Consider the following 19,198-nt stretch of genomic DNA (forward strand, 5'->3'; position numbering starts at 1 on the left):
GAATTCTACAAGGGACCTTCTTGGACACACATCTTCACGATTTTTTTCTTTTATCTGTGGTCTAGTCGTTTTAAACTTGAATGCATTTTCAATGACTTTGCTCTCTTCTATTTGTGTTCCCTTATTGCCTCAGTTATTTTGATGTGCCTTATCAGTGTTCATGCCTTGTTTCTTTTCATATATATTCACAACCTTATGCCTCACAACTCTGCTGCTCCATTGTCCCTGAAAACACATTCATAATCATCAGAGTTTACATTCAGATTTGTGGGCTGGGAAACATTGTCATTACACTTATGCAATATGTTCCTTTTCCAGAATCCCTCCCGTTACTTTCCTTTTGGCTCTCATGTGTGAGCACCCCGCAGTGCTGAAAACAGCTCTCCGCACCCTCACCTGATAAGGTCCTGCTTCAGTCCTGGGCATGTTTTCTAGCTCCTGAAGATTTGCACGAGAACCCGATTTTGCTTGTTTGGTGGGTTCACTCAGTGTGCAACATTTGCATCATTTTTCTTAGTGTCCTGAGATGTACTTAGTCCTGAGATGTTTCTTAGTCCTGAGATGTACTTGATACAGGTGCTAGCCTTATGTATCTAAGATTTATGGGTAGAGTCTTGCATATTTTCAAATAACCTTGTCTTTAAATATTAAATACATTTAAAATTCAGAGAGGGACTTCCCTGGTGGCTCAGTGGTTAAGAATCCACTTGCCAATACAGGGGACACGGGTTCGAGCCCTGGTCTGGGAAGATCCCCCATGCCGCGGAGCAACTAAGCCCGTGCGCCACAACTACTGAGCCTGTGCTCTAGAGCCCGCGAGCCACAACTTCTGAGCCCACACGACGCAACTACTGAAGCCTGCGTGCCTAGAGCCCATACTCTGCAACAGGAGAAGCCACCGCAATGAGAAGCCCGCACACCACAACGAAGAGTAGCCCCCGCTCTCTGCAACGAGAGAAAGCCCGTGCACAGCAACGAAGACCCAACGCAGCCAAAAATAAATAAATAAAAAATAAATTTAAAAAAATTAAGTGAAAGATCATGATAGACGATGTAATGAAACTCATCAGGAAGCCAAGGGCAGAGCAATCAGGGAGCGGTTCAGTAAAGCATTTGAAGAGCAGTATAATCACCTCTGGCTTCCGGAGGTCTCGCACAACGAGTTGCTGCTTTCGGGCTGGTGGCACTGCTTCCACTTAGTGTCTTTTGTCCTGCTGCTGCTCTGGGCCTCTAGGACATCTGATGCTATGGCGGGCCCGAGGCACATGGGCTGCCTAAGGAGAACAGGGCAGGTGGGGCCATTCTGGATCAGTACCACTTACTGAACATTATTACTACATGCCTGATACGGTTCTCATGTGTCTTATCCAATATTTGAGGCAACACAGAGGAGTGGCAAAAAGCGAAGACTCTGGTATTAGAATGTCCGGATTCAGATGTTGTCCCTACCGCTTGCTTGGCTTTTGAAACCTCTCTATAGGGATCTTATAAGAACCTTCTGGTTATAAGCTCTTAATCCTGGAAAAGGATTTGTGGAAGGGGGCCATGGAGAGTAGAAAAGGAGATGGAGGGAATGGAAATAACGGGACCTGGCAGCAGAGTTTAGCATGCGGGCCAGTGGGCAAAAGGTACTTTGGTGTACTTTGGACCTGCCAAGTGAGATTGGCTGCAAGTGCAGACCCTGTGATTGTCCAAGTAACCCCTCCCCACCTCCCCAAGGCCTGAGGGCTGGAAGGGGATGCAGCCACAAGTCACTGTGGGACTTGACAACAGGAACTCTGCTGATTGGCCCTGCCTACACCCCAGCACCTGAGAACTTGAGGGGAAGCCTCCTGCTTCTCCTTGATCCCATGCAGGGGGTGCTTATTTGGGAATGGCAGTGGGATCTGCCTGTCACTGTGATGCAACCTACTTCCTGGCCCCTGAGATGTTCACAGAAAGTTGGTGATGAACACCAACCGCCACCAGCCTCATTTACTCAGTGCTCACCAAGTTCCGGGCATTTTGCAAAAGCATTTTAGATACATTATTTCATTTAATTCTCATCAAAACCTCATAAATATAGTTACTATCTATTGCCATTTATAGATGAGATAAACAGTGCGTTATGGGGACCGTTTCGGTGATAAAGAATAAATATCCAACTTGAATGAACTTAAGCAAAAGGCAAATTTATTACAAGGATACTGGATCGTCTGACCAGAACCCACGATGGGAACGTGGCTGAGCCTCTAGAACACTGATGCTCTCGGGTATCTTGCTCACTCTCTCACTGGTACGTGCTTTCCTCTGGCCACTGGCTTCATTCTTCTCTCTCCATTGGCCAGTTTTCTCCTAGGGTGTGAAGCATGGTGGCCCACAGCTTCCGGGTTTTTTTTTTTCTCTCTGAGGCATTTTATTTGCATGTATGTACTACATCCCTAGAAAAAGAGTCCAAGGATTTTCCTTCCTGTGTGTTTTCATCTTTGCTTCCTCATGGTCCATGATGCCAGATGAAGTTATCAGTACGATGAAACCAAACTGATGGGATGGGAGCGGTTTATTCTGCCATTTGTCTAGACTTTCAGTTGCACATCAAATCTAGAGTTGCACACTCCACACTTCTTTGGCCTGCCTGTGAGGTTCACAACGATTTTCCCCACCCTGTGATCATCAGTGATTTCAAATTTGCCAATGTAACCATGCTTCATCGTCACAGTGAGGAACCTGACAGTGACTTTGGAGCACAGCCTAATAAGAAACTGTCACTTGCCTCTCCTTTCGGCACTGTTGACACTCTTGAGAGCATCAGCCAGGACCTTCATGGGCACCACTACGGCAGCACGGAAAGGTGGTGGAAAGAGCTTCTGATTTTTACATATGATAGCTTGTGCTACTGGGGAAAGACTGACTTAACACTCTTTGTTCCTAAGGCCAAAACTCCCAAGGATTTGACCCAACCAGTCAGGTGCCCGCCCCTCAGCTGTAGCTGGGTCAGACGATGGACTGGGAGATGTAATAACATGGCCATTCTCAGAGGACCATGTGGTTGGAATCGAGGAAGGGGCAGTTCACAAAAGGAGAGACTGAGCTAAGCAAAAGGGGTGGGGGAGAGAGTGAGTTAGGGGGTCAGGCAGAGGATGGCTGGTTGGTAGACAAAAGAGCAGTTATCCACAACCCAGAACTTAAAAGGTTAGGTAGCCCCTGCAGAGTCACACACAACCAAAGCCAGGACTCAATTTAGGCCTTTCTGACTCAAGGCCCTGCATGTAACTAAGATGACAAATTAGAATGAAGTAGTGGGGTGAGTGAATGTATGAATGCACACGTACATACGTGCACGCATGCTTACAGTCATGCACACATATGTAAATACCAGTGAAGACCTTGCCGAGCCGGGGCTCAACTCCAGGAAGTCACATTCAGAACCTTCAGGCGTTGTGCACTCGCGCTCTATCCTTTCAGTTTGCAATCAGAGAACAAAGGTAGCAATGACAAGGGAACTTGATGAGGAATGATGTCCGTGACTAAAGCCTGTAGCCAGTCCCCCGAAGCAGGTTGTAACACCACCCGCATCCATCAGTCAAGTCAGTCCGTCAGCATCCCAGCCCTGCCGAGCTGGGTTCTGGAGCAACCTAAGCCTTGGGCCTGTTGCACACATGTCTAGAGCCCCATGATACGGGAGGAAGTTGACTCAGAGGAGGTGGGACATGACTTGGTGCTGTTTAGTTCCAGAGGTCTCTGCCTGGTCCCACATGTGCCAGAGGAGATGGTCCAGGACTCAGTCTTGATGTTCAAGAAGAGGGCCTTTTTTGGAAAAAAGTGGATCAGAGGACAAGGTCGATGGGGCGCCACTCTCAGTAACTGAGCCCCTCTGAGCCCCAGGATGGACTCTGAGGGTTGCTGTCCAGGGATGGGGAGTTGGCTTGGGAGGTTTCAAACCCTCGGGCCAGGAAGGCATCAGATACTTCAGGAAAACATGTTGAATCTTTCAGCTTAGTTGAGCCTGTTGAGTATTTACAATATGCTCTGACCTAAAGGAATTACTACGCTTTCTAAACTGTCCACCTTGCCCCAGGGAGGGGTTTATGGGAGAGGATCACCTGGCTGGGTGGCATTCGTTGGGTTCAAGACCTTTGGTAAATCTTGAAGGGTCGTAGCAGTTTTACTCTCGTGATCTCTGTTTTTATTTGCGCCTGAATGAAAATATTGCATGTAACCGGAAGAAGGGCATGGAGTTTAGTCTGACATTTTGAAACAGATCGAGTTAAGAGTTTGAGAAGTTGGAGCTGGTTCTGGGAGGAAAGTAGGCACGCTGAGGAGTTGCTGTTGTTGGTAGTAGGAGTAACAGTAACAGCAGGAGGGGAAGAAGGAGAAAAAATAGCAAATACTGCTTGCATAAAACTACTGCATGCCAGGCCCAGAGGCGAAATAACTCACCAAAGGTCACACAGCTTGTCTGTGCCCTGCCTCCTACTGCTACCATCCTGCCTGTGCCCCCCGCCCCCCACGGACTCCAGTTGACACTTGCTGTAAAGTCTTCAGACACAGCCATGAGTCCCAGCTTCTGGGAGGCTTAGGTGACTGGAGGGGGCTGTGGAGCTGAAGCAGATGCTTTTCTCTCAGATCACGGCAGGGAAGGAGTCAAGAGGCCAGAAATATTCTCTTGGCCACATGGCACAGTGCAGGAAACACGGGCTTCCAGAGTCAAACAGATCAGGGATGACGTCCTGGACCCTCAGCGAGCCTCAGTTTCTCTGCCTCTACTGTGGGCATCGCAGTACCCACCTATTTGGGATCTAGTGACAACGGAATGCCATCACTCTGTGTGAAGTGTCTGGCCTGACTCAGGATACACACAGTTACTCTAATATTATCGCATCTCTGCTCGTGGTGTTATCTGAGATGACCACAGCTGTTCTCTGGTGCTGAGGGAATCAGCACCTTCCATTCCCGGCCCCAGATTCTACCCCAGCTCGCCACTTCTCCATTCCTTCACTCTCCAGAGCAGGAGAGATGGAGGGAGGAACCGTGAAGAACAGGGACCACACACACAGGGGGCGATGGGCAGTGGCAGCAGTGGGTCTGCACAACCCCCAGGGAGTCCCGGGCTCTCTCAGAGGGGCAGGGCTCAGCCAGGGATAGCAGATGAGGCCTGAGATGACAACGGACACCCAGTGCCACTGGGAGACCCACTCAGGTGCCAGGCAAGAGTGGCTGCAAGGGTCTCCCTTCGGCGTGTGTGCCCCAGTCCCCAGCTTAGTACGTGTCAAGGCAGTAAAGGGTCAAGGCAGCAGGGATCAAATTTGAATATGGAAATTATTTTCTAACACATTTTTCAAAACACTAACTTTCCAAATCTAGACATCACCGAGTGTGCACGCGATAAGGGGAAGGAGCACAGCAGATGTGCCGTCGTACGTACAGCCATCCACATGGAACTGAGTCCGCCCAGGGCACTCTGTAATCTAGAGGCAGAATTGAGAGAGGCAGTATGTGAGGCAGCCCTTACCTGCTACAGCCTTTCCGTGGAAGAGCACTGGACCGATATCTAGCACTGGAGGCTTTCTGAGGGTATGAAGTATTTGTCCCCCAGTGACACATCAGTCAATAATTTACTGAGAACACACTTGTTTCAAGCCAGTACAGGGACAGAAAGAGGTAAATAATATAGTCTCTGCCCTCGAGTGCTTGAAGACACATTCACAGACAGAGACAGAGATTTTAATGTAATAGCCCAAGGGAGCAGTTGACCCACAAAATGATTACGGAAGATCAAACAGAGCTTGTTCTCTGGCTGGGCGTGGACAAGCACAGCATCATGGTGTTGCTGAGGCCTGAGGAGGGCTACGAAGGATGCAGAGCATTTGAGAAACGTGGGAGGGGCTGATGGAGAGAGGACTGTGCAGCCCAGAAAACGATGCTGCACGTCGACCCCACATAGTATAGACAAAGCTCCGTGCAAAAAGCAAGAACACAGAACACTGCGAGAAGACATAGAAGATAAACTTATGGTTACCAAAGGGGAGAGGGAGGGAAGAAGGGACAAATAAGGGGTATGGGATTAACAGATACAGACTACTCTACATAAAATAGAGAAGCAACAAGGATTTACTGTAGAGCACAGAGAATTATATTCAACATCTTGCAATAACCTGTAATGGAATATAATCTAAGAAAAACCAACTGAGTTTTACTTAGCTGTACACTTGAAAATGGACACGATATTGTAAATCAACTATCCTTAAAAATAAATAAATAAAAAATAGTAAAGACCAAAATATTACAGAGACAAAGCCAAATACACCACATCAATTAACGTAAATGAGCAAAATTTAGGTATTAAGACAAAAAGACTTTCAGGTTGGTTTACAAAGCAAAAGCCAACCGCATGCTATACTCTAGAGACACACTTAAAACAAATTTAGTACTTTTATACTTCTTCCCATTCCCTAACTCTTAGTACATGCTATTTCATTTTCCATTGTCAAGGTTTATAACACACACATTTCATTGTATAACCTTAGTTTTTCTAGTGTTTATTCGTAGCTCTACGTTTAAATTAGTATTGTAAATAACACTGCCAAACATTAAAATAAGGAATGCTATGAGAGTGGGATAGATCTTTTCTTTAAAGTAAGGGTGGGTAATCAAGCGTTCTGTATAAAAAGAGACATGTTTTACTTCGACAGAAAGGAGTAAAAGTAAAATCTTGTGCATTAAAAAATACCAAAAACAGTCAGAAGACAAATCTTAGAGTAGAAAAATATTTCAAGCACATCTGACAGATAAAGGGTTACTATCATACTATACCAGGAACTCCCTACAAGTAGATAGGAAAGACCGACAGCTCAACAGAAAATGGGTGAAGTGTGTGACTGGAGGGTAAAAGAAAGAAATCAAAATGGCTAACAGCCGTGCAAGGGTGCTCCGGTTTACTGCGAGTCAAGGAGATGAAAATTAGAGCAATTAGACACCAGTTTTTATTCTTCAGATTGGCGAACGCTTAATAGGGGTAACAACCTAGTGCTGGTGAGAACGTGAGCAGGGCGCATTCTCGTGCTCTGCTGGTGGGAATTTCAGTCACTCTAAACCTTTGGTAACGTAGTCTGGCAACACCTAGCACATTTGAAAACACAAATATCCTTTCATTCTACTTTTTTATTATTGGTAATTGATGCTTTGGAAATACCAAGATATGTATTCAGTAGGATGTGTTTTTGTTAAATTTGGGGGGAACATCCCAAATGTTTATCAGTAGGGATATGACTGAATAAATTAGGATGCATTCATTAGTAGGAAATACTATGCAGCTATTAAAAGGACTCAAGTCTGCCATCTATTGAGTTGGAAGGAAGCCCATGATGTCTAATGAAGTGGGAAAAGCACGTTTGCGGAGACATGCATACTATGACCTGGTGTCATACATACATACTCACACATACACATCCGACTTTGGAAAAACACACTCATACATACATACTCACAGATGTATTTTGTATGAATATAGAGAATGGATGGTCATACACCAGAATGTTTACTTGCTTATGAGGAATGGAGGGGAGGGATGGATGCAGAAAAAGAAAGGTTGAACAAAATGAAGTGTTATCACACACTTAACCTTTGAAAATCCTCAGAGCTAAGATGTGTAGCTTTGGGGGAGGAGAAAGAGGAGTGCCCTGCTCTCCTTGATTTCTGTTCTATCAGGAGTCTCAGGCCTGCCCCGGGGCCTGCCCCACACATGACAGCGGCCTGCTTGACAGCACTTTGGGACGGGATGGGGTGCAGATCCGGGCTGCCTGGCAGAGACTGCTGGTCCCTTCGACTTGCTCAGGGAAATTACTTTCAGTTTTGCATTCTAACAGTCAGACGAAGGCGTCAAATAAGCAGCAAGTGTTTAGCGTTAGAGCCAGATGTCATCTCCGGCAAGAAACAACAATGCTTTGACTTGGGGAAAATAACCCTTGACGCCTAAAGAGGCTCACTTAAGGGCTTTCATGCCAGCATCTTGAGAAATGACTTTGCCTGCAGATGAGAGAGGCTGCCCGGGGAGAGCGATGCCCTCTGCTCTCTGGGCAAGGACTACGGTGGCCTTCACAGTAGCCATGCCCTGCCTGGACTCCTCTCCTTCTCCCCGAGGACGCGCTCACCAAGGGGACAGATTCGGGGGCTTCCAGAAGGAGTGCCGCCCCTGTGTGTCCCAGCGTGCTGTTGGGTGCCAGCTTCACTGCCAGCGGTGGAGGAAATCTGTTAGCAGAAGGAAGACTTTGACGTCTCCCATCACCACAGATTGGTTCTAGAATTTTCCTAAGGGAAAGCTTACGGAGTAACACGCTGTAGGTTTGTGAGGTAGACTTCCTTCTGAGGAGAAATCCCCAGCTGAACAGGTGTTCAGCGTGTACTGAGAGAAGCAACCAGAAACCCTCAAAATGACTCCATGTTTTCCTGAGAAAACTAATCAGAGATTTTTTTTTTTCTTGAGAAAGATGATTTCAGGTCTCAAGAGATCTTCTGAAATCTTAGTGTGGCAGGGAACTGCATTTTTTACAGACAGATGTTGTTGTTAAATGTGCTTCTGGAGATGTTTGTTTAGTGCTTTCCTCTGAGGAATTCAGAGTGCTTTACAGACATTTTCTTCATTTTTTCTTAAGGCTTTTTTCTTTCTCCTGAACATGTTTTATGCTCGACTATAAATTTTTTTTTTTAATTTTTTTTTTTTTTAAATTTTTCATTCAGTTTTTCTCACTGAATTTTTTCTGAAATATTTCCTGTTAACCTCATTTCCTCCCACTCTGCATATCCAATATGATACACTAACGCCAGTTCAGACACCCTAGAAAAGAATTCAAGATTTTTCCTTTCGGAATCTCAGGCTTCTCTTTCTCTATTTACTTTTACAAACTTTCCCATATTTAATACTTTCACCATACTTTTTTCCCCTTGAAAGAAGAATTGCTTGAAATATACCTTGTTCTTCCACATAAATAGCCCCTATTTTATTTAATTTTAGTTGTTTACTTATTTCTAACTGTCTTGCTTCACAAGAAGTTGAAGTAATTAATTTGTGGGAACCAAACACATTCTTTAACATAAGCACTGTGTAGTGGCATTGCAAATCTGATATTCATAGCAAAGTTGTGTTGGTTTTTTTGCGAACCTGTTTCTCCTTTCAGTCCTGAAGGCATTTGTTAACTTTCTTTCTCACTGTAATCATCCTTGAAGAAACAAAGAAAAAAAGAATCAAGACTTTAAGACAAGCTAATCTTTTGTAGAATCAGATCAGATACTTCCCTCCCTTTAGGAAATAACCACTAAGAACACCTTGTTACTGGGCTCTCATCAGATGGAAATGTAGTAGGGAGCCTGTGTCCTAAAGACCATGAAATTATGTAGAAGACACCTAGCAATCACTCCCTATTTTACAGATGTGGAAACTGAGGCTCAGAGAATTATAGATATTTGTCTGCAGTCACAGAAATACTTAGAGACACATTCAGAAGTTAGTTTAGGAAGGACTCCCCTGGCGGTCCAGGGGTTAAGATTCTGTGGTCCCAATGCAGGGGGTGTGGGTTCGATCCCTGGTCGGGGAACTAAGATCCCACATGCCTTGGGGTGAGGCAAAAACAAAAACAACAACAACAACAAAAAACTATCCCACATATATTAAAAGGATAAAAAATGAATAAAAAAAAGAATTTCGTTTAGGAGACAAAACATCTAAAAAGTCACTAAATAAGGTAGTAAAGAGCATGAAATAATGAATGATTTGGTTATTCTGGGCAGTGGTGAGCTGGTAAGTGTTTAACTGCTGAGGGCAGGGGTGGGCAGGGGCAGCCCTGATTTCATGGTGCCCACGACCAGTTTCAAACTACCAACCTGAATGCATTGAACAAGGAGTTGGGAACAGATTTATACAATCTAGCTGGTCAAGAGTAACAGAGTTCTTCTGGCTGGAGCGGGGATCAGGTCTCTAAGGAAGAGAACTAAGCTAGACCAGTTCTCTCCACACATGAAGGACCATGCTTGGTCTTTCCATGGGGCAGCTGCAGGACTCTGCAACTTTGCTCTTGCCTCAGCAGATAAACCTCTCTTCACCTACTGAGCTATCACTTCCATTTCAAGGCCCAGCTTAAAAAAGGGTCCCAGTCAAGCTTTTCCCTGACCCTTTCAGAAACAGTCACTTCTACTCTGAATCCAAGTAATTTTTTAGACCTTTTATTAGGGTAATTACCAAAGCCTGACTTGATATTACTGTCAATAGACAGTGTCTTTCCCCAGGGGACTGTCCTTGGAGGACAGGGACCGTGTCTTACTCCTTCATTATTATCCGAGAAGCAATGCAGGATGGTGGGTGGGAGCCCAAGCTCTGGAGCCAGACTGGTCAGCTTCAGATCTGAGACACTGTGCTCGCTTACCTTGAGACCATGAGCAAGTCATCAGACCCCTCTGTTCACACCTGCAAAGTGAGACGTTAAACAGCAGCCTTCATCTCACACGCTCACTCTGACGATGCATGAGATTCCTGGATGTGTTTGGTGCTTGCTCAGCACACACTAAGCCCTTAGTAAATGTTGCCTGGTATTGTTTTCTCTAGCACACGGCCCAGCGCCTGGCACAGAGCTGATGTGCAGTTGATGTTGGTTGCATTACGTCGAAGTGAAGCAAGGATGTGATCCAGCTATCTTGACAGGAAGTTAAGAAAGAGTGCTGGAGGAGACCTCACGAACAGATTATTGCTGGGGAAATGAGGATGAGATAGTAAATAAAAATCAGTTGATCATAGGATTATAGGATCAGAACCAAGCTTTCCAGCTGTGGTACGATGAGCACAGAGCAGGGTGGGATCATGCATACCCTCCCCTCCCTCGGTGAGCTGGACGCCGTAAGTTTGTAAATATACCATTTGTCATTGCAATCGCTTGTGTAGACTGCTGTTCCTTGAAATATCTCCTTTTCAGTATTGTGCAGTTGCTTTTAAAAAATCTAAGTGCTAGACGTTAAGTATAAATACTGTTGAATTTTATTCCATTTCGTTCAGTCCATTATTCCAGTGAATTCATACGGCTTCCAGCCTTGATTCTGCACTGCAGTGTATCTTCTATCCTTTCTAGTTTGGGTTACCTGCAGTTTGGTGAGCATGACTTCTGTTTTGTTTTCTGAAGCACTACACAGGCCACTTCTAAAAACAGCGTCCCCGACATGACACTAGAGACCTTTTTCTGTGTTGGCATTAATTCGTTAAACAATCTTTTTTTTTTTTTTTTGGATATGGATTGTAGACTCCTTTCAAATCCATCAAGTATACAAGGATCTATATTATATCCCCTCTTGTTCACAAGTTTCATGAAAAAACTTTGCCTACATGCTATGTGTGCAGCATTTTTGTTTCACAGATACAGTGAGACTATCAGAAAAGAAAATACAGCCAGCTTGTTGAAACCTGTTCCTGATTAACCTATGTTAACTTCCAAAACCGACACCTTCCTTTTCCGACTTTAATAAAGGCTGCATGTTTCAAAATAGTGAAGTTAACTGTATCAGGGTAGATGAGGCTCAGTGCACCAATCTTGACCATCTAGGTGAGAAGTTTGGACACAGTCCTGAGGGTGGTGGGAAGTTGTTGACATTTTTGAATAGAAATTATATGATGAAATGATGTTTTCAGAAGAGCCGTCTGGCAGCAGTGTCCACGGTGGACTCTAGGGGAAGCCTTATGTGAAGTTTGCAGTTGCCTGCAGTAATCCCAAGATGGGCTGCTGGACGACTGGACTAAGCTAGTAGCAGTAAAGATGGAAGAGCATACATTTGGATTAAAGAAAAACACTCAGAGAGACACTGGGGGAACATGATAGCAGTGAAAGAAATAAAAATAGGTACCTTAGGGCTTCCCAATCCTTTTCACATAAGGGAACATGCAGAAAAAACTAGGGCCGCTTGGAGATGGATGTGACCCAATGTCATGGGCTCCCACGGCTGGGTCTTCCCTTCCCCAAGCCCTACCTCCCCCAAATCACAGGCAGAAGACATTAAGCTCTCCACACGGCTGGGAAGCTATTTGGACATTTTTGTTTTAGAAATGAGTAGTCTTAGTAATATGAAGAAAAATAGACTTGTACCAAAATCAGAACCAACAGTACGGAAGAGACTATACATGTAAAGGGAAGCAGATGTTTGCTTCAGTGCATAATTCCGAACACAGAAGTCACATATGGCTACACGCTTGGAAGAAAACTAGCATCAGGGTTAATGCCAAACCAAAGAGCCCAGGCCACCGAGCCACTGCCCGTGTTATAGTGACACGTGAGAACAGAGGCGGTGGCTGTACAGGCCTAATTTGGGCATGAAAGTAGGCAACACCTACCAGACAGGTTGGGGGGAGGTATAAACCACACCAGGGGAGGCACTAGGTAGACTTAGGTGTAGACGAAAGCAGTAGCAAAGGAGTGAACTTCGGTTTTGTATGAATACGGAAATCGAAGCCACTTGCTTGAAGATTCATGACATACTGCCCATTTGTTGCTCCTTGTTGGTTTTCGTAGTTCATAAATTAAGTCGTTTCGTAGTCCTGGTGCCTCACCTGTGCTACTAATTTGTTTTGCTGCATAGAGGAGAGAACATGCAGGGACTTGCCATCTATAATTCCTGGTGATAACTGAAGATGTTTGGTTATAGAAAGTTAAAAGGCGCTCCCTCTTTCTTCAATAAACTCAATGGCAGAGCGAGAGCAAGAACCTACCAACAAGGCGTGCAGATTCTATTATAAAAACAGGAACGAAGGGCTCTTTTAAAAAACAATGGAACCCACACATTTCTCCCGATGATTGGCAGCAGGGCCACCAAATGCATGATGCCAGGGGCACCCGCCTTTCACACTGGAGTCCGTGAACTGGAGGCACACGGCCCATGTGGCCACGTGTAGCAGCTCACAGAGAGACCTATCTGATCCCCCCCCGGGGCGCCCACCCAGCCCAGCAGGTGCGTATCCACGCTGACCTGTGACGTCCATCACCCCCTCGACCACACTCCCTTCCCCAGCCAAGCTGTGCTGTATTCTTTCATCCTGACTTACCATTTTATTCCAATTCAGATCCACCCAGTCCTCCCTGTGGCTTCCCACTAGACCTCTGGCACAAGCCAAAGCACATCCTTCCGGCTCACTTGCTCCAGTCACTCTGTTGACCTTCCCAAAGCTATTTGCTGCTCTCACCGTCCTGCTCTCTGTTACAGCTGAGGAGAAAACACCAATAGGCACTCAAGGCAGGAGGCTCTGGCCTCCTCCCCGCACTGGGACAGGCTTCAGTTTTAGCACTTATCACACGGTGCTGTAAACATTTGCTTACATTTCTGACTCCTTCACTCAGTGTGAACTTGACAAAGGGCAGAAAGATGCTTCTTTAAGCCACGAGGTTTAGCAGAGTGCCGGGCACATGTTTGGTAAGTGGGTGGGTAGATGAAGAGCCTACCTTTCTTAGATCTGGACACAGTAAGTCTCATCCTGAGCATATGGTCTGAGGAGGATTCGTCTCTATTACGGACAATGCCTGCATCTTTGGACTGCGTTTAACAGCTTCCCGGGGGAGGCCAGGAGAAGCAGCTCTGTCTCCACCAGTGGTTTCTGAGTCCTTGTTTATCCCTGTGCAGGTGGGCAAGTGGAAAGACAAGTCTCTGCAGATGAAGTACTACGTGTGGCCCCGAATGTGTCCTGAGACGGAAGAGCAGGAAGATGACCATCTGAGCATCGTAACGCTGGAGGAGGCCCCGTTCGTCATTGTGGAAAGCGTGGACCCCCTGAGCGGAACTTGCATGAGGAACACGGTGCCCTGTCAGAAGCGCATCATCTCTGAGTACGTGGCCTGGGAAAGTCAGATTTGCCCTAGCTGTCAGCGCCCGGCTAGGATCCGAGGCACAGAACGAATTGGACACCATGTCTGAATTTCGTTACAGTTGAGCAGTGGACTTTCTGGCAGCCCTGTGGTCTGGCATCTGGTTCTGTCCGGATCATGACCCGGGAGAATTACTGCTAACCATGTTATCGTTTCTGGGGCCTCGCGAGGTCTCAGTGACCGGGACCTCAAGTTCGTGAAGATTTAAGTTTACATTGGTGTTGAAAGATGTTTTCTGAGACCAGCATGTCTTTAGAACCATTTTTGGAAATAGATAATATTAATCTATGCTGATAGAAGTCAGGATAATGGTTCTTTTTGGTGAGGGTGGGAAGGGCCTGCAAGGGAGAACAAGAGGCCTCCAAGGTGCTGGTAACGCTTCTGTATCTGAATTTGGGTTCTGGTTAAATGGGTGGGTTCAGTGTATGAAAATTCATCCAGCTGAACCCTTAGGATATGTGCACTTTCCTGATATATGTTATACTTCCAAGGAGCATTTAAAAGTATGAGAAAACATGGTCCAGTATGATGAGGTAATGAGATTATGGCAGTTCTGTGGTCTGATTTATGTCCTCACCCGGGCCTGACATAACTTGTGCTGAGCTGTGAAGGAGGGCCTGCTTTGTGGTTGGCAAGGGTAATATTTTGCCTCTTGTATAAAAGCCTCGTTTTTGTTTTTTGTTTCTTTACCTGGTTAGAAATAAAACAGACGAGGAGCCAGGTTACATCAAAAAATGCTGCAAGGGCTTCTGTATTGACATCCTTAAGAAAATTTCTAAATCTGTGAAGTTCACCTATGATCTTTATCTGGTGACCAATGGCAAGCATGGGAAGAAAATCAATGGAACCTGGAATGGTATGATTGGAGAGGTACGTGTCAGGAATTAAGGGCCATGTCCGTGTTTCATTTAAATATTTTTAAAACGCTCATTTTATAAATTTTAGAAAATGTAAAATAGTACAGCTGACTCTTGAACAACATGGGTTTGAACTCTGTGGTCCACTTGTGAGCAGATTTTTCTCAGTGAATATATGGTCGGCCCTCCTTACCTGTGGGTTTTGCATCTGTGGATTCAGCCAACCGTGGATCCTGAACTGTGTCTACAGTCTCCAGTTGGTGGAATCCGCGGATAAGAAGGGCTGACTTTGGGACTTAAGCGTCCTCAGGTGTTGGTGTCCACGGCGGGTCCAGGAACCAATACCGAGGGAAGATACCGAAGGAAGGCTATAAATGAAATGTACTGTTCCCACTCTACAAAGGAAAGCACTGTAGAGCCCCAAATATTTTCTGCATGGTGGCCCCTTGCCTTCCTGGATGCCCTAACTGGAGCCTTGCGTCTTTCTCCCCAGGTGGTCATGAAGAGGGCCTACATGGCAGTGGGGTCGCTGACCATCAACGAGGAGCGATCGGAGGTGGTCGACTTCTCCGTGCCCTTCATAGAGACTGGCATCAGTGTCATGGTGTCACGCAGCAATGGGACCGTCTCACCTTCTGCCTTCTTAGGTGAGTGATGGGCTTGCAGGCGTGAAGGACATGGACCCAGGGACAGGTAGAGGGAAGGAGGAACAGGTGCAGGAGCTGATTTTTCAGGAGCTTCCCTCAGCCAGGGATTTCACTTTGGGGAACCTCAGAATTGATCGTTCTCCAGCATGAAAACTGAAGAATACCCTCAAAAATAGGAAGGCATGGTACCCGGTAAGAAAACAGTACAGGACCGGTAACCAGGGGTCCTGCTTGAGTCTCACGCCTGCATTTGACCTTGAACAAACTTGCTCCATCCTGGGATCCAGTCTCGTCATCCACAGAAGAAGGCATTTCGACTAGCTGATCTCTGAAGCTGCTTCCTGCTTTAATGATGTCTAATTCTGGATATCATTCAAATACCTGTTTGTTTCAAATTAGCTTCAAGAGCGGAGCTCAGTGCTACCAAAAAAGAAAAAAAGGTTTTTCTGTTTTCACGTGAATTTTTGGAGGCTTTGCCAGGTAAAGCTGCTCCGATTCTCCCTCCCACCGACCCCATCCTTCCCCATAGAACCTGTTCCTCGCTCTCCAGCATTACTTATGTGTCAAAGCCTTCCGTATGATATAAGACTGGGTGAGATGAGGCCAAGATTTCAATTAGATGAGGTCTTTTGTGAGCTCATAACCCCATATTTTTGGCAGGGGCTGTGAGAGCAAAGGGATTGGAAAATAAAATGTCACCTTGAAAACAGGCCACTGGGCTAGGAGATAGGAAGCTGGTTTGGTCATAAACAAGCTGAAAGCCCTTGGACCAGTCACAGTCTCTCTAAAGGATACCAACACTTTTTTTTTATTGAACACTTACTATGTGAAGGCCCAGGCATCGTTGTACAAACTTTGATTATATTACTTCATTGACACTACCCTAATACCCAGTTTATGGCTTAGGAAACTGAACCCTAGGTTATGCAATTTTCCAACCGTCTCTCAGCTAGGAAGGAGCAGATCCAGGATTAAAGCCCAGATGTGGCTGCCCTTGCAGCCTGTGTTTTAGTACACATGGGGGCATTTCAGAGCTCGACTACTAAAATCAGGAAACAGTGCAGGGGGCCGAGACTAAGATGTGATATAAAATGGAAGAGCACAGACTTGCCTTCAGAGGCCCTCTGTCCATAACCTGGCCCTGCCACCTCCCGAGTATGAACTTACAAAGGGCTGGGACCTCTTAAGTCTTAGTTTACTGCTCTGTAAAACAGATGTAACCATCCATAATGAAAGGGCCATTAAAGGATAGTAGAAACTAGGTGGTGAAAGTACTTCCTAAACTATATAGACCAACACAAATATTTTTTTGTATTTTGTGTACCGAAAGTTGCTCTGGGCTTAATGGGGGGAAGGGAAGCATAGAGACAGTGCATTTACTCAGTTATTTCCTAATCTTGGACAGACTGGGATCAGAGTAGGATTTCAATCAATCAGACCCAAGGAGGAGAGGGTCTCTATTCCACCGTACAGAGGCTTTGAGTTGTACCTTCCACCTTTGCATCTCTGGCTGCCACCGCAAGGTTTTGCATTTCTGTGCATTTCGGTGCGTGCCATATTAAATTAATGAAGTGACCAGGCTTTTATAATTCCCTTGGGAGTTCAGAAGTAAAGTAGGTTTCAAAATAAGGCAATATTTTCTAATTTTCAGCCCATTTCCCTCCCTTTTCAGTTTCATCTTTATTAATGATTTGGAAGGTGGAGGAAACAGCATGTAAATTCACTTAGTTCTGAATTTACAGTGTGATGTGACAGCTAAAAAGGCCAGGCTATTTTGAGGCACAATTGAGGAAGCTTTGTATTATGGGACTGAAGAGCGATTGTCTCTTTTTACAGGCCTCCAGAGAGAGGGCTCCTGGAATTCAGTATTCAATTTCTAGACATGTCTGAGCCAGAGAGATTTAGATCAACTGGAAGAGAGCCAGCAAAAATGATTTTAAAAAGTTAAAGAAAGCATATGTAGAACATTCTTACTCTCTTGCCTGTTCTTGTCCCATCAACCTTGTCACCTGGAAATAGGGACTAGATTGAGGTTGTTTTGTTGATTATCACGTCCCCTTGTCATTTGCTAAATTCCCAGTGTTGTAGACACTGATATTTAATGTGGATGGATTTTTTTTTTAACATTGACGTATTCTCCTACACTAATGATGTCTAATAAAATATACCACGTCAAACCAGGTTGAAAAAGCAAATCCAGGCTGGAAAGTTTAAGAGAAGTGAAGCAAGGGGGCAAGGGAGTTATTCATTGTGCCTAATTATTACTGAACCAATTCAAGCCACAAAGAGTAACCAAGTTTGTTGAGAATGAACTTGGCCTCAAGGCTTGGAAGCATTGGTGAAAACTTTTCCAGGTCCAGCTGTGGGGTGTGGCATATAGATAGGCGTGCAAACCAAGAGCCAGTCCAACACGACTCACTTATCCATGTCTAGTACTTATTCTAGTTCCACTGTTTTCCAAAAGACCCAGATATTGGTCCAGGCATGGCAGAAACTATCTGTACGGTCTCAGAAAGGATGGGCAAGAGGCCGTCCTTCTCATATGTTTGAACGAAAACAAGCCCCGACACGCCCATCAGGGGAGTGGAGACACTCAGACACAGCTTCTTACTCCTTCCTCCCTAAGCCAGGCCCTGGCTTTCTGAAGGGACGCACACACCTTTGGCTTGCTTCCGCAAAGATAGGAGTCGCGCGAGTGAATGAATGCGCGAGTCAATCGGGACCTGTTTGTTCTCTGCGTTAACCCTGAGCGCCGATGTTTTGCTTCCCCAGAGCCCTTCAGCGCCGACGTGTGGGTCATGATGTTCGTGATGTTACTCATCGTCTCCGCCGTGGCCGTCTTCGTCTTCGAGTACTTTAGCCCTGTGGGTTACAACAGGTGCCTCGCCGATGGCAGAGGTAAGGCCAGCTGTAACCATTGCCTTTCTGCCTTTCTCTAGCTCTCAGCTCGGAATCTCTGTGCCCCTCATCTGCTGCCTGCCTCCGCCCTAACCCTCAGTCTTCAAGGTCACCACCTTGGTGACTCGTTAGAAAGACCCCAATTAAGGGCTTCTAATCAGTGCTATGGTTTTTCATTTTACCTTGGTGTTCAGAAAATATTAATTGCTAAATGTACAGTGACAATTGGGATTACCATTGTTCTTTAACTTGAGAAGTAAGTAGAAGACTAATTCACAGCAAAGTAATATACCTTAAAACTAGTGACGGAGGGCTGCCCTGGTGGCGCAGTGGTTGAGAGTCCACCTGCCGATGCAGGGGACGCGGGTTCGTGCCCTGGTCCGGGAAGACCCCACATGCCGCAGAGCGGCTGGGCCCGTGAGCCATGGCCGCTGAGCCTGCGCGTCCGGAGCCTGTGCTCCGTAACGGGAGAGGCCACGACAGTGAGAGGCCCGCGTACCACCAAAAAAAAAAAAAATAGTGACGGATACACTTGTAACATTCTACTCATCTGTTCACTTGAAAAGAGTGGAGCTTTATCCTGACTTTTAAAGTTTATTGTGGAATTTATGAAAGATTTGCAAATGCATTAGATAAAACTAAAAATAATCACCCGTAAGTTTATCAGCAAGAAATAATGTCTGTTAATATATTGGTATATATACTTCTAGTCTTTTAAGTTTTATGCACATGTAGCCATTCTATTAAGTAGCCCAAACTTAGTAGAGCAAGAATGTGAAAACTTTTATCTTTCTTCTGTTATTACCTATCTTCTAGACTATGTGACTGGACCCCTTAACAAAAACTTGTGTAGATTCCAAAACTTTCTGATCATTTCCCATTATTAAAGCAAATAAACAACAAGAAGCAAACACACACAAAGACCCCAATTTAG

The 19,198-nt window shown here is 45.5% G+C and overlaps 1 protein-coding gene and 1 pseudogene across 1 annotated transcript in view; one reads left to right on the forward strand and one right to left on the reverse strand.

Moving 5' to 3' along the window:
- The window catches only part of GRIN2B (glutamate ionotropic receptor NMDA type subunit 2B), a 410,164-nt gene that overhangs the window by 347,314 nt on the left and 43,652 nt on the right, over positions 1-19,198 (forward strand). The window contains exons 5-8 of the mRNA XM_019938439.3: positions 13,621-13,823; positions 14,561-14,732; positions 15,213-15,366; positions 18,139-18,264. Coding sequence (XP_019793998.2) covers positions 13,621-13,823; positions 14,561-14,732; positions 15,213-15,366; positions 18,139-18,264 — 655 coding nt within the window. The remainder of the gene's footprint in view (positions 1-13,620; positions 13,824-14,560; positions 14,733-15,212; positions 15,367-18,138; positions 18,265-19,198) is intronic.
- Positions 2,421-3,325, reverse strand: LOC117314112 (small ribosomal subunit protein uS8-like; annotated as a pseudogene).

Source organism: Tursiops truncatus, chromosome 11 (assembly GCF_011762595.2).
Source record: "Tursiops truncatus isolate mTurTru1 chromosome 11, mTurTru1.mat.Y, whole genome shotgun sequence".
Classification (NCBI taxonomy): Eukaryota; Metazoa; Chordata; class Mammalia; order Artiodactyla; family Delphinidae; genus Tursiops; species Tursiops truncatus.